Source organism: Salvelinus sp. IW2-2015, linkage group LG20, assembly GCF_002910315.2.
Source record: "Salvelinus sp. IW2-2015 linkage group LG20, ASM291031v2, whole genome shotgun sequence".
NCBI classification, from domain to species: Eukaryota; Metazoa; Chordata; class Actinopteri; order Salmoniformes; family Salmonidae; genus Salvelinus; species Salvelinus sp. IW2-2015.
In genome coordinates this window covers 42,421,498-42,443,951 of record NC_036860.1, presented here as the reverse complement: position 1 = coordinate 42,443,951, position 22,454 = coordinate 42,421,498, and the positions used below count along the sequence as shown (strand labels likewise).

General features: G+C 46.1%; 1 protein-coding gene across 2 annotated transcripts in view; it reads right to left on the bottom strand.

Moving 5' to 3' along the window:
* The window catches only part of med13a (mediator complex subunit 13a), a 106,389-nt gene that overhangs the window by 15,084 nt on the left and 68,851 nt on the right, over positions 1-22,454 (bottom strand). The window contains exons 5-15 of one of the 2 annotated variants that reach the window (XM_024012339.1): positions 20,445-20,660; positions 20,089-20,283; positions 16,625-16,787; positions 14,901-15,011; positions 11,204-11,968; positions 9,682-9,901; positions 4,880-4,910; positions 4,263-4,384; positions 3,274-3,364; positions 2,301-2,512; positions 1,831-2,039 (exon numbers count right to left, since the gene is read on the bottom strand). In XM_024012339.1, the coding sequence (XP_023868107.1) occupies positions 1,831-2,039; positions 2,301-2,512; positions 3,274-3,364; positions 4,263-4,384; positions 4,880-4,910; positions 9,682-9,901; positions 11,204-11,968; positions 14,901-15,011; positions 16,625-16,787; positions 20,089-20,283; positions 20,445-20,660 (2,335 nt within the window). The remainder of the gene's footprint in view (positions 1-1,830; positions 2,040-2,300; positions 2,513-3,273; positions 3,365-4,262; positions 4,385-4,879; positions 4,911-9,681; positions 9,902-11,203; positions 11,969-14,900; positions 15,012-16,624; positions 16,788-20,088; positions 20,284-20,444; positions 20,661-22,454) is intronic. The other variant, XM_070449402.1, reaches the window with a different exon arrangement.

The window sequence follows — 22,454 nt, the reverse complement described above, 5'->3', positions numbered from 1 at the left end:
CAACGCTTAACCACTAGGTTACCTGCCGTCCTCTAAGCCCTTAAACAGGCATGCCCCAAATTATGCAGAGAGGTACAGCTATGATCATACAGCCATATATTAGGGGAAACAGACCTGGTTTTGCCATTACTTGTAAAAAAGAACTTCAAATCACTCAATTGCCATCATATGGTAATTACACTACTAGGAAAAAGGTCCGCAATAACAGTACTACTCATTGGGAGTTTTTGTTTAGGAGGTCGGTAAAATGGTTGAAAATGATCAACTCCCTGGGATAGTGGTGCCAGGAAAATAACCTCTCACTCGACGTCAACAAAACAAGCTGATCGTGGACTTCAGGAAACAGCAGAGGGAGCACGCCCCTATCCACATCGACGGGACTGCAGTGGTTGCCGTACCAGGCAGTGATACAGCGCAACAGGATGCTCTCAATTGTGCATCTGTAAAAGTTTGTTTTAGGGTTTAAGTCAAATTTCTTCAGCCTCCTGAGGTGGACCATTTCAGATCGTCAGTGATGTGTACGCCGAGGAACTTGAAGATTTCCACCTTCTCCTGCACTGCCTGCAACCACATGGCTCTCCAGATGGTGGTGCGGTCTGGCCAACGCATCACTGGGGGGCAAACTACCTGCCCTCCAGGACATCTATAGCACCCGGTGTCACAGGAAGGACAAAAAGATAATCAAGGACATCAACCACCCGAGCCACGGCCTGTTCACCCCGCTATCATCCAGAAGGCGAGGTCAGTACAGGTGCATCAAAGCTGGAACCGAGAGACTGAAAAACACCTTCTATCTTAAGGCCATCACACTGTTAAACAGCCATCATTAGCCGGCTACCACACGGTTACTCAACCCTGCACCTTAGAGGCTGCTGCCCTATATACATAGACATGGAATCACAGGCCACTTTAATAATGGAACACTAGTCACTTTAATAATGTTTACATACTGCTTTACTCATTTCATATGTATATTCTGTATTCTATTCTACTGTATTTTAGTCAAAGCCACTCCGACATTGCTCAATCTAATATTTATTTACTTATAGATTTGTGTGTATCGTTGTGAATCGTTTTTAGATACAACTGCACTGTTAGATACTACGGCACTGTTGGAGCTAGGAAGACAAGCATTTCGCGACCCTCGCAATTACATCTGCTACATATGTGTATGTGACTAATACAATTTGATTTGATTTGATAGACCAGGCTCAGTACTGAGGGTTAATAATCCTCACCTTCAATCACCACCACCTCATCTACACTCATCTCCTCTCCTCTCAATCAGCCATGCTGAGGAATGGAACAGGCTCCTCAAGGGTAGGGGATAAACCCAAGTGTGTGTGTCTGTGTGTGTGTGTGTGTGTGTGTGTGTGTGTGTGTGTGTGTGTGTGTGTGTGTTGTGTGTGTGTGTGTGTGTGTGTGTGTGTGTGTTGTGTGTGTGTGTGTGTGTGTGTGTGTGTGTGTGTCTGTATCGTCTAAGTCTAAATTACACTGCAGCTTCAGTATCCCTCTGCACAGATGAGCATTACGAATTGTAAAAAAATCCTTGGAGCAGCTGGGAAAGTCTCCATTGGTTCCACAGGCTTTAGAAGCAGAGGAGAGGGTCCTGAGACAGTCAGTTAGCCACGCAGACAGACAGCCCTCCCATAGCAGATGGGCCCCTAGCAGTTAGGCATTCAGACAAAACACATTGGTTATGAGTGGTTCATATAGAGATTGACTGATTTACTCTATCAGACAATTCAAATGCACAACCACACACCAATGCAATGGCAGGTGAGGAGATAAGTGGTTTCTGGACTATGCACTTGAAGGAAATATGTTTACCTGTCTTTGTTGAGGTAGGCCATGGAAGGCACATGGGGGTGGTTGAGCATCTCTTGTTTGCCCGCAGTGGTCCAGCTGGGCCTGTAGATGCACTCGTCTGGCATCTTGATGGGGGGCAGACACTGGCTGGGCAGGGTCTTGAGGGGGGCAAACATGGAGCAGCCCACAAATGCCTGGCACAGCTCTGGCTTGTACACAAACGAGAAGTCCTGAGGGGGAGAGACAGGGAGCGGTGGCGTATGACACTGGGGTTAGACCATGTGCTGTATGTACACTGAGGCTACAGTACTATGACTTCAATTGACTTTTTCATTTCACATTCATCCTTATTGTAACTCCTGGGCATGGTTAGGCTAGAAAACACCAGCAGTCTTAAGTTCAGCAACAGTTAGGTGATGCAGAGGAATTATCCATGACTCCTAATCAGGGTCAGAAAGAGGGTCAAGTTGAAAATTAGGGGCCAAACCCACCTTGATTTCCTGTGGCTTGGGGCTGCAATAGCCTTCCTCCACCTCGATCTTGAAGTATCCCCCAAGGGACGAGGTACCGTCCAGGTTGGTCATGCCCTGTCCGACCTCCAGGCCGCCATACTCCTTACTGCCCATGTTCATGGGAGAGTAGCCCATGATGTGCTGCTCCAGGCTGGGGGGAGTGGGGAACATCTGGTGCAAATCTGCCGAGCCTAGAGGTGACAGAGGGAGGAGAGGGGAAATATAGGGATAAATTAAGAAAGAGGTGGGGAGGGGCGTTAGAGACTAGAGAGGAATCAAGGTTCTCATTCAGTGACAACAACAAGTGAAGATCTGAAGTCTCAAAGGCAGCCATGGCTCAACAGGTACAATCAACAGTTTGACAGTCTAACTGCTGAGGCAACAAGCACCTTGTTTCACACACAAAGCTATACACTAGTCACATAGAGAGGTAGATAATGAGACTCTTGTTCCTGCCCCATGGCTCAGAGCTGTCTGTTTGGAGTGGAGCAGGGTCGCTCAGACAGCCAGTGACTTCTGTAGAACTCTTATCGCCACAAGGGGGCGCAGCATAGGTAAACAACATCTCTGGGCTGAGTAGGAGTGCTGATCTATGATCAGTTTTGCCTTTTGCCTTATGAACAGAGACCTGATATTAGATCAGCACTCCTACTGAGATGCCTGATACATAAGGATCCTGGAATGCAAACATGTGCTAAGACTAGTGACTGAAGAAGCTTCATGCTTCATTAGTGAATTAATGAGTATGAACAGGCTGTGCTTTCCAAGTGTTATATTATGAGTTTCTACATGGGTTTGAGTTGCCTCAAGCACATTTTCAGCGCATCATACTTAGGCTGAGAAGTGGGGAAAGCTGATCTTGGATCAGTGCTTAGGCGTATCCTATCCCATAAGCATTGAGCTAGGAGCTGATTGAACAGGCTGATCTGAGAGCAGGGAGAAGCAGGCTTACTGATGCAAGATACTGGGTCCAGAGTGGCTGGCTTTGGTTCCTTGTTGCCAAATTTATCACCTGTTCCATTCACCGCTCGTCTGGAACCAGGCTGTTGAATAAAGACATGGCAAAAATAAGATTCAAAACATTCAAAAGTTTATTCACAAAAACAACACACAAAATTAAATGACATGTCTCTATATATATTTTATCTCAATGAGACTAAACTGTATAACGTTTAATTTAAATGAACACAACATAAATCAATATTACACATTTTCTGCAACCCGAGAACAGTGACAGTCAACAAATCGATGTGATGTTAGTTCCACAACAACAAAACCCCTGCAGTGAGGGGCTGGGGAACCCTGTTGGCAGGCCGTAACCCAGTGGTGGCATTGCAGCCCTCAGTGTGTTCTTGCAGTGTTGTTGGTGCCAGACAGTCTCAGAGGGGGCTGGACTGTGACTGTTCTGTGGGGGCCAAAGTCAGAACAGAGCCCTTTGGAAGCCATCCATATCCACCTTTGGGGCGGGGGTTGGGGAAAGCCTTTTTGAATCTAAGCCGCGTTTACACAAGCTTTTGACAAACCAGAGCAGATATTTAGCCAATAATTGGGTAAAAGATCCGAATCAGTGTCTGTATAAACGTAGCCGATAACACTGTAATGTGTTGTAGGTTGACATGTCAGCCATAGACGCTGATGTACTGCATGCACGCAACATTCTGGCTCACCAACACACACACACACTCAGATGCGCACACACACACTTGCCAGGCGGTACTCTAGCTAATGGGATATTCATTGTGGTTTAGTGCAGTGGGCAGGCTGTAGTGCTGGCAGGCCCCAATGACCGCAAGTTCATCCTCCTCTCTCTCTCACACACACACACACACACACACACACACACACACACACACACACACACACACACACACACCACCACACACAACACACACACACACACACACACACACACACACACACACACACACACACAGTACTGACCGTGAGTTCGTCCTCGTCTGAGTTGAAGAGGTTGTCCAGGTCGTTGATGGACACAGCCAAATCTGTCTCATGGATCAGACTGGTGGAGGCAGTGCGTGCGTGTGCGGCTGCCCGTGCTGCGTCTGGCGGAGGGGGGAGAAGGAACACACACAGGGATTAGGTTGGTAACCCACCTGTAGCTCCCAAATATACCTTGACGTCAGAGGCTGTCAGTATTACATGTGGGCCTATTCCTGAGGCTGCATTCAATAGCTAGCACACATATATACGTGCTATAACACCCCAATAAAACACATCTGAACTAAGTCTGAATAAAACCTACTAATGCGTCTACATGCCTGAGGAATCTAGATAAGACTTTGCCATTACAAATCATATGTGGTATGAGCTACAGATACACCACAGTATGATGGCTCAGACTGATTGACTGCATTTACTGTTGCTGTGAGAAGCCCATGACAGACAGGTGGTAAGCTACAGTATGGTTTCACACCATCATCAAAGGCTGGCTTAGGCTGCTACTGCTGTCACTCGGGTAGGCTGTGGACCCAGGTAATATCCCTGTCATCTAACAGAGCACAGAGCTGCACAGTACAGCAGAGACAGAGGATCCTTACCATCTGACAGACCTGCTGCTCCATCCTCCCCCTGAGAGACAGGGAGAGAGAAAGACAGAAAGAGAGCGAGAAAGACAGAGACCAAGAGAGAGAAAGAGAAAGAGAGTGAGAGAGAGACAGACCAAGAGAGAGAGATAGAAAGAAAGAGTGAGTGAGAGACAGACAAGAGAGAGATCAATATTGTGCACGAAACAAATGCAAAGAAACAAAACCAATAAGATATAGCTGATCAAAAACAATCAAAATATATTGATAATGGATAAAAGGCTACAGCAGATACAGTCTATATGAAACTGTTTTAAATACATTTTTACAATAAACACACAGTCTAAACCACATAACAAGAGGGACATCTCTTGCCTAAATGTAGAAAGTACACAGGTGCCTCCAGCTCATGAGAGCTGTTTCTGCTCTCTCAGTCTCAGTTGAGAATAGGTTATTTTTGGCAGACTTTAAAAAAATAGAGAGAAGAGAGAAAAGAGGGGAACGAACAAACGTCTCTGTACTGACTGTACTAATGAGATTTCCAGACAAGGCTACCAGTGTATGTGAGAAATGCCATGGCCTCCTAGGCCGGGGAGGGAGGGAGCCCTAATGCCACTACACTACGTCAATATCTCTCAGGGATTGGGCTGCGTGCTCTTGTGGTTCTCTGTGGATCAGTTGGTAGAGCATGGCACATGCAAAGCCAGGAATGTGGGTTCGATTCCAATTGGGGCCACCAATTCAGAGAATGTATGCATGTTTGACTGTATGTCATTTTGGATAAAAGCGTCAGCTAAATGTCATATATTATGATGGGGCCTCTGTGTCCATGGCAGGCATACAGAGTCACACACACACAAGGGGTTGGGGCTGAAGGAATGGCATGTTCCAGTAGCCATTGATTTCATTACGCTCCAGGGGCTCTCTCTCTCTCTCTGTGTAAAGGACCTTTAATCTGTTTCCTTTGAAGGCCTGCTGCACTACAGGGGAAAAACGGCACAAGCAGCAAACAAAAACCTATGCCGCCAGCTAGCCCCTTATCAATAACTGGCTGGAACGCTGTGTTTGTATGGATGCGTTCCAGCCTTGCGTCACACTGCCCTTATTATTCCAAAACTGTCTGCATGAAAGAGTCCTCTCTCTCTCTTTCTCCCCATCTCCGGCCATTTCATCTGAGGGGTCAGGCACTTATTCAGAAGATCCTGGCCTCTCAAACACAGCCATTTCAGTCTGTAAATCCAAAGAATGTGGATGCTGTAGTGACATGGCGACCCCATTGTAAAGCAGAGTAGAGGAGCCTGCAGCCACTGAACAACACACCGTTTAGACCAGCGATTCTATACTCCAGTCTGAACTTAAACGACTTAAACCAGTTAGAAAGTGTGTAGAAGTAATAATGAACTTACAATTTTAAATAATTAAATCTCTGAACAATTTCTCTTCAATCACAGTGTTTTCAATATAGAGCTATTAGCAGCGATAATTTTGTTGATTTTGTGGTCTCAAACTAGAGTTTATTAACATTTTTCATTACGAATATGGGCAAAATTTAAGAAGTGACAATGAAAGGTGGGAATGTTGTTCCCTTGTCATATAATTGATACATTTACAATCAGTATAGCATTAAAAATAGTTTYAGATTGCATTTTGGTGATTCTTTTTTTTCGCAATGTGAATATTGGGTCACCCTGAGAAAACCTGGTTGAATTTGGGTCCCGAGGCAAAACCAGTGGAGAACCACTGGTTTAGACCTTAGACCAGCCAGTCAGTGTGATGTTCATATGGTGCCCCACAGTACRGCTCTACCAGAGACTACCCTTTCCTGTTTTCTCTGCTGCTACTGTACACCCAGCTCCACTGCTAAGTGAGTGTACTGTTTTGTTTCATAGGCAGGGGCTCCCCCGGGGCTGCCGCACAGAAGAGAAGAAATATCACCCCGCGCAGATTTAATTTCACTCAACTTTCTAGAGTTTTACAGTTTTTATTTAACCTTTATTTAACTAGGCAAGTCAGTTAAGAACAAATTCTTATTTACAATGACGGCCTAGGAACAGTGGGTTAACTGCCTTGTTCAAGGGCAGAACGACAGATTTTTACCTTGTCAGCTCAGGGATTCGATGTAGCAACCTTTCAGCCCAACGCTCTAACCACTAGGCTAACTGCCACCACTAGGCTAACTGCCACCACTAGGCTAACTGCCACCACTAGGCTAACTGCCACCACTAGGCTAACTGCCGGCCCCAGTTCTAGAGTGAACACKATCAACGTTTCCCTTTACTCTGGGAATTGTGATCGAATCAACAGAATATTAGCCACTTTCAATGCAACATAGCGAAACAAAACGAACTATGCAAGACTTAAGTATGTAAAACGAACTATGTAAGAGATTGTGTTGTAGGCAGAGCGCATCGGAATAGAATTCTATTGCACTGACAGGCCCGACTCAGGCCCATACTCTACACAGATCGGTGCGCCATAACCAATCAGAGCTGCAGTAGGCCTATATGCAAATAGACCATTGCCGTATATGGATTTGCACCATTCACTCTGAACTGGACTGTTTTACAGCATGAGCGGTCGTGATTATTATGCGCTTGTTTTGAGATCAAAGCGAGAGCTGCATGTAGCCATATGTGCACATTTGTTCATATCCTTTGCTAGTTAGTGAGTTATTAGCCCAGTTATAGCTCATTTGTAGTCAGCAATGTAGGAGTGCTTCCTACAAGAGCACAAAACGTATGCATTTCTAGCCATCTTTGAAAAGCAAAAATAGCTTTTTTATGTCTTAAAGGGGCAGTGTTGTATTTTGAAACAGGCTTGAATGAGCTAAGTAGCCAATAGGCAAAGGGTAGCATCATTTGTCTGATTAATAATACATTTTATTTTGTAAAGTGGTTTCTTGCTTCAAACAACACAACATTTTCAGTCATCTCCTTGTCTGAAGGATAAGTGGATAAAACAGGTTAATGTCAAGCCCTGCATGTTATTTCAAAATTCTCATGGAATGTAGGCCTACATTGAACACCACACATTGGCTGCTACTGTAGGCTGAATGAAAGAACTACCATTTTCATTTCAAATGTTATGTGATGCATTTTCTGTAACTGTAACTTAAAGCGGGTACAGCCTCAGTGTTCCCAGTAAACACATGCCGGAAGTTAAACATCATTTTCACAATGTTCAAGTTTGCGTTCAGCAGGAAAAAACTTGAGGGAACATTGTTTCTAGTGGTTCAACTGGAACACGTTTGGAGCTTTGACAGCATGCCAACCTCCTGCACACACACAACTCAGCGGGATGGGACATAAGCCAATTTGGCAATGCCAAGAGTCTATGGCACGCACCCACTCATGAACACACACATAAAAGTGCACAAAACATAGGCCGTCGCTTTGCAGCGTCATCAATGCAGAGTGAAGCAGGACCAAGAGGGAAAGATGTAGCTGAGCTAACACACATACAGCCCAAGTGATCAGCAGATTGTGGAAGGGCTCCACTGCACATAGTGGCCACTGGGGGACCTCCTGTATCAGAAGCAGCGCAGCAGTAACAGTACACACACAGTACAGTACCACACACACACACACACACAGTATAGTACAGTACCACACACACAGTACAGTACAGTACCACACAACACACACACAGATACAGTTACAGTACAGCTAACACACACAACACACACACACACACACACACACACACACACAACACACACACACACACACACACACACACACACACACAGTACAGTACCACACACACACAGTACAGTGCCACACACACACACACACACACACACACACACACACACACAGTACAGTACCACACACACACACACAGTACAGTACCACACACACACAGTACAGTACCACACACACACACACAGTACAGTACCCACACACACACACACACACACACACACACACACACACACACACACACACACACACACACACACACACACACACACACACACACACACACACACACACACACACACACACACACACACACACACACACACACACACCACACACACCAGACAGTACACACACACACACAGACAGTACCACACACACACACGCACGCACACACACACACAGACACTAACTTGAGGGAGAAAAAAAAAGCTCAGCAGCCCTTGTGAAATAAAACAAAATACAAAAAAGCTATTTTAAACGTGCACGCTTCAGTAAGCCAGGTTGATTTGGCCTGTTTAAGCACCAGCCAGCACAGTGCCTCCCTCCCCCTCCTCCATGCCTCACAGACAAGCAGACAGGGTGACAGGCAGGAAAGGGAGGCTGCCACTGCCAGGCAGCCCTCTCCTATTCCCATTCCCACACCCAAACACTCCCCCCCGCTCTCTCTCTAGTGCTGGGGGCGTTTCCACAGCTAACAGGTGGTCTAGGTTTGAAAACAGAGAGAGACAATATTAAGAAAACATCCTGAGCCCACATGGCAGGGGAGGAGAATCAGAGTGAGAGAGGGGGCAGATAGAGAAGACACAAACTAAACTAAATGAGAGGGAGGAAATTTGAGAGGCATCAAATTATTTTGGCATCCCTCTGCTGGGATAATGTGAGTTGGAGCTGGTTTCCTGCGCAGTAGATTTGGGTGGGAAAAAGCGGAGTCCAGCTAGCGAGACATTTACAATTCAGGATCGCTTATCTTGTGACCCTTAACCCAACCCTTCCTGCTGCCTGAGACTAAAGGCGGTCACAAACAGTGGCATGTTGGCAGCAGCAGCAACAGCGATGGGAGGAAAGGATTTGCCTCAGCCGCCCCAGTTGATGGCGTTGTAACTTTAGCCCTACCTTGTGTTTCTTCCCGGGCTGGCGCTCGCCGCCTGTCTTGTCCTTCTTGTCGGAGAAGGAAAACTTGACGTCCCCGTCCTCGAAGGCGTACGGATCCACCTCAGGCTCGTGGTCATCGTCGTCGGTAATGGCGGCGGCCAGGTACTGGTTCCTCCGCTGGAGGTACATCTGCACGCGCTCCTCGGACACCTTCAGAGGCCGCTTGGAAGTGGCCATCAGTCTGGGTGTGGACAGGGACAGGGGGCAATTTATTAGGTCAGGCAAGGCCACAGAGTGCAGTCTATCAATAGTAATCCATCAACATTCATGTGGGGAGGTAAAGCAATGCCTGTCTCTTTTTCAATATAATCTGTGAATCATTGTGTTTCGTGTGTCTGTGTTCTAGTTGTTGATGTTGTGGTTGTTCAGATGTTACCAGAGAGTGGGCCCTGCCGGGGGGGGGGGGGGGAGTGACCAATGGGGAGTGAGCCAGCTCATGTAGGTCCTCTCTCTCGCTCCCTCCTCCCTCTCTCCAGCTCGGCTGTGATGTGAGAGAACAGTGCGCAGTGACCCAAGCCAGAGATTAGCATCCATTCAAAGCTATGTCCATGCCGCCAGGATTACTCCCTCTCTCTCTCTCCTTCCATCCCTTCCCTCCCTTTCTCCTCACCAGATTAGCCCTGCTGTCCTTAGCCCTGTTCATAGCACTGTCCAGCAGCCATCCCTGAAATGCATAACCCCTCAGATACTTCCCAAGACCACCACTGCTCGACCCTACCTGCCTGCTCTCCGGCCCATCCTCCCTCTATCCCTTAGTCCAGCTCACCCTCTCTCTCCATCTCTCTCTCTCCATCCCTCTCTCTCCATCTCTCTCTCCTGCATCCCTCTCGCTCTGCTCCCTCGAGTCCACTTCTCTCTCTCGCTCTGCTCTCTAGTCAACTTCTCTCTCTCTCTCTCTCTCGCTCTGCTCCCTCGAGTCCACTTCTCTCTCTCTCTCTCTCCCTCTCTCTCTGAAGCGACACCTCTGCTCTGACATCAAGGCTTTGAGGATGCCACTGTCCTTCACATGTTCAGGGTGGCGAGGAAGGAAGAAGGGGGAGTTGTAATAGAGGGGCCCTGTGTGTGTATTGAGGGGGTACAATAAGCTCTCTCCAGTCTGTGCTGCAGTGCTGGCCATGCACATTAGTGATGTATGATGTCAAAAGGGCACATAGCGAGTGAGTAACGTGCCGTATGCGCTCAGTGCCACCAAACATTCAGAACATTCTGAGGCACGGGCGGCGAGGGGGAAGGGAGGGAGGGGGGAGAGGCCTGGTTGTGCTCTTTCAAAACACGTATTTTGTAGAATGTTGGAAGTCCTTAAAAAGGGGCCTGTCTGTCTGTGTACCAGAAGGGAGGATTGGGTAGTGGATGGGTAGTGGGAGTCAGGGTTGGCTGCCTGACCAGTGAGGGGCAACTAACACCCTCTATGGGCAATAGTAGCTGTTCAATGGGGAGATAAGGATGAATGGTGAATGAATGAATGAATGGGAGATACACTCACTCTGTGACAGAAACCACCTCCTGTCCTCCCGAGGCCTCGTCTCTCTCCCTGTCCCTCAGCTTGTCCCMAGGCAGCGTTGGCGTGGGTATTGCGGCCTCTTTCCTCCTGGGCAGGTTGAAGAACCTCCATGGCGCTGGGGAGCCGTCCTCCTCCAGGTTGACTGCAGAGCCTACGTACACAGTGGGCTCCAGGGGCTCGGGTGGGTAGGCCGTGTGGGGGTGGTGGAAGTGCTGGGCCAGGCCATCCAGTCCACGGTGGTCCCCGACGCCACCCTTCTGTTCCGCCAGGCAGGGCTCCGGGGGTGACTGGTAGAAGTGTTGGCTGTGGGGGGTGGAGGGGTTCTTTAAAGAGCCGTCACCCGTCTCCTCTCCTCTGTCGCGCTCACAGGGGTGGGGGCTGAGGGGAGGGGGCTGGGGGGAACCAGTCATCTCTGAGGAAGAGCCACCGCTACCCACCCCTCCGCCATGCAGCTGGGGGGGCTTGGTGACACTGTCAGAGGGGCGGAGGCCGGAGAAACCACCCCCCGCTTGCTGGGCCCTCATGGCTAGCCGCTGGCCCGCCGCCACCTCCGTCTCCTTGGTAACATCGTCGCAGGCGGTACTGCGGTGGTGGAAGGGCGTCTGCGGCCTCTTGGTCTGCTTGTCACCCTTCTCGGGCTTGTCGCTCCCAGCCTTGTGCTTGGTGGGTGGCTGGGTGTGGGTGGGCTGGCCTGCTGACTGGGGCTGGCCAGGGATGCTGCCACCTCGCTGCTTCAAAGACTTATGCCTGGGAGGACACAGAGGAAGAGGAAGCATGCAAGACATAAATAAACTAACAATAATATAATTTGTTAGCATTCGTGAACATTCATTAGCTCAATAACTAGCGTTGAGCAGGAACACTAATCTAGGGCAATCAATAACCAACAACAAATTGAATAAAGCTGAATCTGTGGGAGCCAAGTAGCAATTGAAAAGCACGGAATCAATTAAGTGAACAAATGAGTCCCTCTCAAATCTAATAAACTTCTCATGTCATGCTGATGCTACTCTTACAAACATCTTAAACTGATGTTATTATTCTGCACTCTATTATTCCCTAACCAAAACCATGCATTTCATCTAGAATAGAGCATTCCCCCATCGCTGAGTTCATTGGGGAGAAAACGAAGTGAAACCCTTCTGAACATGACCCAGGTGGTAGGGAGGCCTGTTTCTTGTTGGGTTTAAATGGCCTGGAACGTGTTGTGGTGGTCCCTGGCCCTCACGGCCCCTACGACACACACACACACACACAGACACAGACACAGACACACACACACACACACACTTTCCCCAGGCTAGGCCAGGGGAGAGCCAGCCACTAAGTTAGAACCAGTGTTGTTCACCTCTCATTTCACTATAAGGGGACCGAGGAGCAACAAGTCCAAAGCCAGACTCTGATACTGACCAGTGGGGGTGGGGGGGGGGGGGGGGGGGGGGGGAGACGGGGTCTACTCAGGGTCAGGTCAGCTGGGGATGGGTGTTGTTATTTGGCCGTTGGTATGTCAGCATGGTAACTGCAGGCAGCTCTTGTTGTCGTGAAGCAGCCAGCATGTTGACGGCTAAGCTAAGCTCTCCTTCTTTTATGGTGGGAGGGAGGGATCTATTATCCTTCCCACTACCTGTAAGGATAAGAATGGAACTGCTTAACTGTCGGCAGGCAGAGAGTAGGCAAGTCGCAGCAAAAACAACACATGGAGTGGGTAAACACCATAGACTTAGATAGATGACTCATCTTTGTATCTGTCTCATTATGGCGTCTTTGCGAGCATGGGCAGCGCCATTGAGGCTACCTCCATTTTGAAGTAGTCAATGTTCTTCTTCTACTACTTCTGAGTTGGTAAACAAACTGAAGGGGTGCATAGTGCCATCTGGAGTGTGTTGTTTGAMCAGGTATGAAGCTAAGGTTRGCAATTTCCTGCCATCTGCAGTTATGGAATGTTTGCTCATGAGTATAATTAATTGGCTGATCCCTCCTGATGACCTGGACTTTGTGATTTTTCCTTAACCCATAGGAAGTCCCACCTAGTTGAGTCCTCAATAGTGCTTCTCATGCTAAAACAGGCTTTACACAAACACACACCATTGTGCCGCACACATGGGGACTCCCTTTTCAATGTTACCTCCCATATGCTGGGTTCCCTCCAACCAAATAACATACTTCCTCCAGCTCTGTCCTCACCTCCTGTACACTGTCTGCCTGCCCTAACACCACCAATAATAACAGACTTCCCCCAGCTCTGTCCTCACCTCCTGTACACAGCCGGCCCTAACACCACCAGTAATAACAGACTTCCCCCAGCTCTGTCCTCACCTCCTGTACACAGCCTGCCTGCCCTAACACCACCAGTAATAACAGACTTCCCCCAGCTCTGTCCTCACCTTCTGTACACAGCCTGCCTGCCCTAACACCACCAGTAATAACAGACTTCCCCCAGCTCTGTCCTCACCTCCTGTACAAGGCCTGCCTGCACTAACACCACCAGTGCGGAGCAAGGCGCTCCCCCGATCTATTGTGAAAGTGCTCCTAAAGCAGAAACACACAAAGCAAACGCCCAGAGAGACAGCATAAAAGTGCAGTGTCAAGCATCTATTTCTGTGCGAGCTGCAGCGTGACGTTTGCTTTTGCGGCTGTGTGTGTGCACGTCTGTGCCAGGAGACAGCAGTGGGACATGCTGACTGCAGCCTTTCCCTTCAGAGAGAACACATGCTCGCACACAMACAGGCACAGGGCTGTGATAATGTCAGACTGTCTGAGTTCCAACCCCAACAGAAACAGCCTGGCCACAGTCAGCCTCGCATCCACACATTAACTAGACGCAGCAGATAATTTGTCAACATTAGGCTCTACAGACACTCTCTCCCTTTTTAGAGCAGACATCTCCCTAAACAGGCCTTCTAGAGGTCAGACTGGCCCCTGGGTGTCAGCATCTGTGTCCCAAATGACACCCTATTCCCTACATAGTGCAATACTTTTGACTAGGGACCATGGCTCTGTTCAAAGTAGTGCACCATGTAGGGAATAGGGTGCCATTTGGGGGGGACACTGTCTCTGGTGAAGAACAACGGCTTTAGCCCCACCAAGAGAATACACTGTCTGAGCCACCAAAATAAAATACAAGCAGCCACTTGAACCCAGGCAGGGTTGTCACTTAACAGAGGAATAGAGATGAATGTTACACAGTACCAATCAAAAGTTTGGACACAGCTACTCACTCAAGGGTTTTTCTTTATTTCTACTATTTTCTACATTGTAGAATAATAGTGAAGACATCACAACTATGAACTAACACATATGGAATCATGTAGTAACCAAAAAAGTGTTTAAAAAGTGTTACAAATATTTTGGCATTCTCTACATGATTCCAAATGTGTTATTTCATAGTTTGCTGTCTTCACTATTATTCTACAATGTAGAAAATAGTAAAAATAAAGAAAAMCCCAGGAATGAGTAGGTGTGTCCAAATTTTAGACTGGTAATGTACGTATTGACATTAAAATGCATCTCACATTTTAGACTGAAGTGTTGAACGCTGTTTTGTTGAGTAAGATTTCAATGAAAATTWGTCAACTTCCCTTAAAAGGCAAACTTTTAAACTAAAAGTATATCCCATTACAGAAGGCTTAGGGCGCAGGTCCCTAACCAGAGATACTAACAAACAAACTGCATTGTTCACCTGGAGCAGTTGCAGTGTGACCTCTGTGCTGACTCTACAAAGTCCCAGGTTCCTACTTTCTCCATCAGCTCCTCCTCACAGGTCCCATTGGCTGTCGCTGAGAACTTACGCCTAGAGAAACACACACAACACATTATTTTTCTTAGTTATTATAGGCTACTTCTGTAAAATATTAATTTCGTAAACGAAGTGTTAACATTAAGGGTTTATTAACTATTTCATGTCAGTGGTGTGTGCCTGTTATTTGACAGACCTATTTGGCAAATGTTGAGTGTATACGTGTTAAGGTAGATACTGTATATATTCTCTAGGCCAGGTGTCCTGGAAATTACCACCAGGGACACCTGAAGTCAATATTAAATGAATCATTCTTTATTATCAGGAAGCTGGAGAGGATCCAACAAACTTAATGCACAATAGTACACGTCGGTCGGGAGCTCTGCCGGGGCAGTCCCGTTAGTTCTTATATACTGCTTACACAGACAAGTTATACTTGGATGATTTAGCTTATTCATTATTCATAATTAATTCCTCGTTAACGTTTGGTTCATGCATGTGACCAACACCTCACAAGGCTTCTTCTCTCCAAGCTGAGACCTTGAAACTGAGACACCCCTTTCGGTTCTCAAAACAATATTCTGGTCATACTGCCAAATTGCTTATACTGATAGTGAGGATTCCTCCCAGGCATGATCAATCAGTCACTTGCATGAACTCAGTCTAATTGGTTATTAGAAAAGCACAAACATAACATTTTCCTTCACAAAGGGTTCCTTAACTGATGGCCCACGGGCCCAATTTGCCCCACAGTTTTCTGAGCAAAAAAATTATAATTATATTTAATATTTTTATTTTGGACATAAAATACTGTAAAAACACCAGCAAATCAGCTCCAAATGATTTTCATTTTGGAAATATGTTCCAACGTATTCCCCCGCTGTCACAACTTCCGCCGAAGTTGGTTCCTCGCCTTGTTCGGGCGGCGTCCGACGTCGGCGTYGCCGGTCGTCTAGCCATCATTGATCCATTTTTCATTTTCCATTTGTTTTGTCTTGTCTTCCCACACACCTGGTTTCAACTCCATCATTACATGTTGTGTATTTAACCCTCTGTTCCCCCCATGTACTTGTCCGTAATTGTTTATTTGTAAGTGCTTGTGCACATTATTCTGGTGTGCGACGGGTTTTGTACCTATGGTATTGATTGTTCTGTTTACGGTGATTTTTATTATTAAACTGTGCCGTTGTAACAGTTTTTGCTCTCCTGCGCCTGACTTCTCTGCCACCAGTACGCACCCCTTACACCCGCATAATAGGGAGATATATTTGATCATATACAATTGTAAGCAAGGTTTKAAATTATTATGTTTTAGTTTATAGTTTTAGTTTTATTATATATGTTTGGGCTTCTTGAGGTCAATTTGCAATCTACAAATGATTTGTAATTATGTTTCGGCCCCCTGATCATCCGCTCAAGAAAAAAATTGGCCCGCGGCTGAATCTAGTTGATGATCACTGCTCTAGGCTCTGCTGAGTGTGTCTATGATACGGTAAACGTGTATGTGTGTGAATGCATGTGTGTGAGGTGTAGATATAGCTTTCCTGTCAGCTGTGTGTGAGCCTGTGCTCGTTGACAGTGTGTGTGAGCATGTGTTTGCGTGCGCCCTCGGTAGCAATTGTACTTGTTCTAGGACTTTGTTGAGAGTGTGTATGAGACAGACGTACTTGTTCTGAGCTCTGTTGATATTGCACTCCTGCCAGACCCTCTCCACCACCTGGCTGGCTAGCCTGCGAGGGATCTTCCCCTCGTGGTGACTGGTGCTGTCCACACTGAAGCCGTCCACAGCCGACGACATCTTCACCCACTTCTGAGCCGACTGGGAGTCCACTGGGAGAGGGAGGAGGTGGGAAGATAAAGGTTCTGAATCGTCTCACCGAACCACAAGTGACAATATATATTGTCCTACAATAACCAGCTTTGACAAGAACCCTCTCGTTCACTATACACTATATACAGTGAGGGAAAAAAGTATTTGATCCCCTGCTGATTTTGTACGTTTGCCCACTGACAAAGAAATGATCAGTCTATAATTTTAATGGTAGGTTTATTTGAACAGTGAGAGACAGAATAACAACAAAAAAATCCAGAAAAACGCATGTCAATTTTTTTWATTTATGTATTAKCATTTTAATGAGGGAAATAAGTATTTGACCCCCTCTGCAAAACATGACTTAGTACTTGGTGGCAAAACCCTTGTTGGCAATCACAGAGGTCAGACGTTTCTTGTAGTTGGCCACCAGGTTTGCACACATCTCAGGAGGGATTTTGTCCCCCTCCTCTTTGCAGATCTTCTCCAAGTCAATAAGGTTTCGAGGCTGACGTTTGGCAACTCGAACCTTCAGCTCCCTCCACAGATTTTCTATGGGATTAAGGTCTGGAGACTGGGTAGGCCACTCCAGGACCTTAATGTGCTTCTTCTTGAGCCACTCCTTTGTTGCCTTGGCCGTGTGTTTTGGGTCATTGTCATGCTGGAATACCCATCCACGACCCATTTTCAATGCCCTGGCTGAGGAAAGGAGGTTCTCACCCAAGATTTGACGGTACATGGCCCCGTCCATCGTCCCTTTGATGCGGTGAAGTTGTCTTGTCCCCTTAGCAGAAAAACAAAGCATAATGTTTCCACCTCCATGTTTGATGGTGGGGATGGTGTTCTTGGGGTCATAGGCAGCATTCCTCCTCCTCCAAACATGGCGAGTTGAGTTGATGACAAAGAGCTCCATTTTGGTCTCATCTGACCACAACACTTTCACCCAGTTGTCCTCTGAATCATTCAGATGTTCATTGGCAAACTTCAGACGGGCATGTATATGTGCTTTCTTGAGCAGGGGGACCTTGCGGGCGCTGCAGGATTTCAGTCCTTCACGGCATAGTTGTTACCAATTGTTTTCTTGGTGACTATGGTCCCAGCTGCCTTGAGATCATTGACAAGATCCTCCCGTGTAGTTCTGGGCTGATTCCTCACCGTTCTCGTGATCATTGCAACTCCACGAGGTGAGATCTTGCATGGAGCCCCAGGCGAGGGAGATTGACAGTTCTTTTGTGTTTCTTCCATTTGCGAATAATCGCATCAACTGTTGTCACCTTCTCACCAAGCTGCTTGGCGATGATCTTGTAGCCCATTCCAGCCTTGTGTAGGTCTACAATCTTGTCCCTGACATCCTTGGAGAGCTCTTTGGTCTTGGCCATGGTGGAGAGTTTGGAATCTGATTGATTGATTGCTTCTGTGGACAGGTGTCTTTTATACAGGTAACAAGCTGAGATTAGGAGCACTCCCTTTAACTTCTCTATGATAGGGGGCAGCATTTTCAAGTTTGTATGAAAAGCATACCCAAATTCAACTGCCAGCTACTCATCCCCAGAAGATAAGATATGCATATTGTTAGTAGATTTGGATAGAAAACACTCTGAAGTTTCTAAAACTGTTTGAATCATGTCTGTGAGTATAACAGAACTTATTTAGCAGGTGAAACCCCGAGGACAAACCGTTCAGATTTCTTTTTTTGGGGTCACTCTCTTTTCAATGGTTTTTCATTGGGAATACAGATTTCTAATTGACCTTCTTGCAGTTCCTACCGCTTACACTGGATGTCAACAGTCTTTAGAAATTAGTTGAGGGTTTTTCCTTTGTGTAATGAAGAAGTACGGCCATTTTGAATCAGGGTCACTTGAAGCATCCTGTTAGATAGAGGCGCATGACCAGAAAGCATGCTACAGATTGTTTTAATCCTGTATTGAACACAGATCATCCCGTCATCAATTTTATCGATTATTTACGTTAAAAAATACCTAAAGTTGTATTACAAAAGTAGTTTGAAATGTTTTGGCAAAGTTTACAGGTAACTTTTGAGATATTTTCTTAGTCATGTTTCACGAGTTGGAACCGGTGTTTTTCTGGATCAAACGCGCCAAATAAATGTACATTTTGGATATATATCGACGAAATTAATCGAACAAAAGGATAATTTGTGATGTTTATGGGACATATTTGAGTGCCAACAACAGAAGCTCGTCAAAGGTAAGGCATGAATTATATTTTTATTTCTGCGTTTTGTGTCGCGCCTGCAGGGTTGAAATATGCTTATCTCTCTTTGTTTACAATGGTGCATCGTTTGCTTTCGCCGAAAAGACTATTTGAATTCTGACACTTTGGCTGGATTCACAACCAGTGTAGCTTTAATTTGGTATCTTTCATGTGTGATTTAATGAAAGTTWGATTTTTATAGTATTTTATTTGAATTTGGCGCGCTGCATTTTCTCTGGCTTTTGGCCAAGTGAGACAGTAGCGTCCCGCCTAAACTCAGATTTTTGGATATAAATATGAATTTTACCGAACAAAACATACATGTATTGTGTAAAATGAAGTCCTATGAGTGTCATCTGATGCAGAAACAAAAGGTTAGTGATTAATTTTAACTCTATTTCTGCTTTTTGTTACTCCTCTCTTTGGCTGGAAAAATGGCTGTGTTTTTCTGTGGCTATGTACTGAGCTAACATAATCGCAAGGTGTGCTTTCGCCGTAAATCCTTTTTTAAATCAGACACTTTGGCTGGATTAACGAGAAGTTTATCTTTAAAATTGTGTATAATACTTGTATGTTTGAGGAATTTTAATTATGAGATTTCTGTTGTTTTGAATTTGGCGCCCTGCAATTTCACTGGCTGTTGGTTAGGTGGGACGCACCGTCCACATATCCCAGAGAAGTTAAGAGTTTGCTCTTAATCTCAGCTCGTTACCTGTATAAAAGACACCTGGAAGCCAGAAATCTTTCTGATTGAGAGGAGGTCAAATACTTATTTCCCTCATTAAAATGCAAATAAATTTACAAMATTTTTTACATGCGTTTTTCTGGATTTTTTTGTTGTTATTCTGTCTCTCACTGTTCAAATAAACCTACCATTAAAATTATAGACTGATCATTTCTTTGTCAGTGGGCAAACGTACAAAATCAGCAGGGGATCAAATACTTTTTTCCCTCACTGTAAGGGGAACATACAGGTGTCACACCAACTCTCCAGACACATTTTAATATTGTCTAATTGATTTGGTAAATCGTATTTACATAATCTATACTATACAGACTGTAATTTAAATAAACATCCATAGGTTCGTAAATACTTGCTTATTGTACCTGTCTGGGCCTCCTCGGGTGATGTGGGGGGCGTCAGGGTGACCGACGAGATGGCGGGGTCTCGTTGGGATGCAGGCACTTGGTGACCACCCGAGTAGACGGTGGTGCAGTGGGAGGACCCCTGGGGGGCCACAGCCGGGATGTCAGACTGGGGCACCAGCACCAGGCAGGCTGGGTACACCATCCTCACACCACCTGGACCGAGAGACAGACATACACTCCCGGTTAGCTACCTGGGTCATCAAATCTGAATACATTTTTAGTATGTGATCCCTGAGGGAATTGAACCCCCATCATTTCTTCCCTGCCATATAGCAGACTTTTAGGGGAGACTGTTCTGTGTAGGAGTGTCTTACCGACAAGGACCTCCACAGCGGCCAGGGAGTCGTCCTCCCAGTCCATGTCCTCCATCTTGTCCTCCGATGGCGAGCCGTGCTTGTCCTTGTCTTTAGAGCTGGGGCTGATGGGATAGAACTGGTTCCACTCCTCAATCAGTTTCTGGGTGGGAGGGTCTGACAGCTTGAACGACTGACCCGTCAGAGTCCCGTTCAGACCAAACGGACTCAGGATGACTGGAGGGAGGGAGATAGAGAAAGAGATACACACAGTCAGTCTCACTACAGATGCTGTGTTACATCAGAATAAATTCCCCCCATCCTACTGCATACATCCATCCCGCACCATTACAACCACTCTCTGATTTATTACCCCCCCCTCACATCCTTTCATCACCACTCCATCCCAGCCCATCCAGTGTTAATAATGTGACCTTTCCCCAACACAATTCTCTCTCTCCCGCCAGCACACGACTGGCCAAACACTTTCGGAGACATACAGCAGCCCATCACTGGCATGCCCATGCCTCTCAGAGCCTATAAACAGGTCTGTATAAAGTACTGATTCACAACACACACAGACAATGAGGTAGAGAATGAACAGGATAGGGAGTGATAGATAGCGCAGACAGCATTCTGACCAAGCAGACACCTACACTGTATTTAATTTTTTAWTTAACTAGGCAAGTCAGTTAAGAACAAATACTTATTTTCAAGGACGGCCTAGGAACAGTGGGTTAACTGCCTTGTTCAGGGGCAGAATGACAGATTTTTTTACCTTGTCAGCTCGGGGATTCAATCTAGCAGCCTTCCAGTTACTAGTCCAAAGCTCTAACCACTAGGCTACCTGTCACCCCAGGTATCAATCAATCACATGTAAATAAAGTATTTTTGCAGTAGCAGAGTCACAAAGTACTTTTTACRGTAATCCGGGCTAGACACCAAAGAGTGGACAACCCCCTCACATGTTAGGATAATAATTAACAGAGAAGGAAGCATAAACGGAGTTGTGGTTGGGGATCATTACTTCCAGTTGTGCTCATTACTGTAGTGCAGTGATTGTCAACTAGTTTTGTCGTGTCCCAAATTAAAGCAGATTCTCAGTCGCCACCCAATATTCGCATTGGTCTCCCGGGTGGCGCAGTGGTCTAGGGCACTGCATCGCAGTGCTAGCTGCGCCACCAGAGTCTCTGGGTTCGCGCCCAGGCTGGGCTGGGTTCGCGCCCAGGCTCTGTCGCAGCCGGCCGCAACCGGGAGATCCGTGGGGCGACGCACAATTGGCATAGCATCATCCGGGTTAGGGAGGGTTTGGCCGGTAGGGAGGGTTTGGCCGGTAGGGATATCCTTGTCTCAGTATGTAAAARAAATATTTAAAAAAATAATAATAATAATAWTTTTTTYWAAATAAAATAAATGTTATAAAATGTATGCACTCTACTGTAAGTCGGTAAGTCTGCTCTTGGCCGGTAGGGATATCCTTGTCTCAGTATGTAAAAATGTAATAAAATGTATGCATTTTGTATGCGCTCTGGATAAGAGCGTCTGCTAAATGACTTAAATGTAAATGTATTGTGGGAAAAAAGGAAGCCAAAATGCCATCTTAAAAACAATTTTTTATGCTATATTGATAGTAACTGTAGCAACTATGGAAATAATTTCAAATAATTCAATTTTGCCCATATTCTTGATGAAGAATGTTAATAAGCTCTAAAAGCGCTGGCTAAAAGCTCTATATTGAAAATACGGGGATTGAAGAAAAATTATTTCATAATTTTTACTACTTTCTACTTGGTTGTAGTCGTTTAGAAGTTKAAGTTCAGACTGGAGTATTGTCATTTTTTTACTCAGACACCCGCGACCCACCACTTGAGAATCGTTTGGCCCTGTCCCTGTGAGTATTGATCTGGCCTAGTGGCTCACTGGCTGGACAGTATGGAGTTTCCAGAAGAGAGGGAGAAGGGGAGAAAGAGCGAGAAAGAGAAATGGAGAGAGAAAAAGACAGACAGACAGACAGACAGACAGACAGACAGA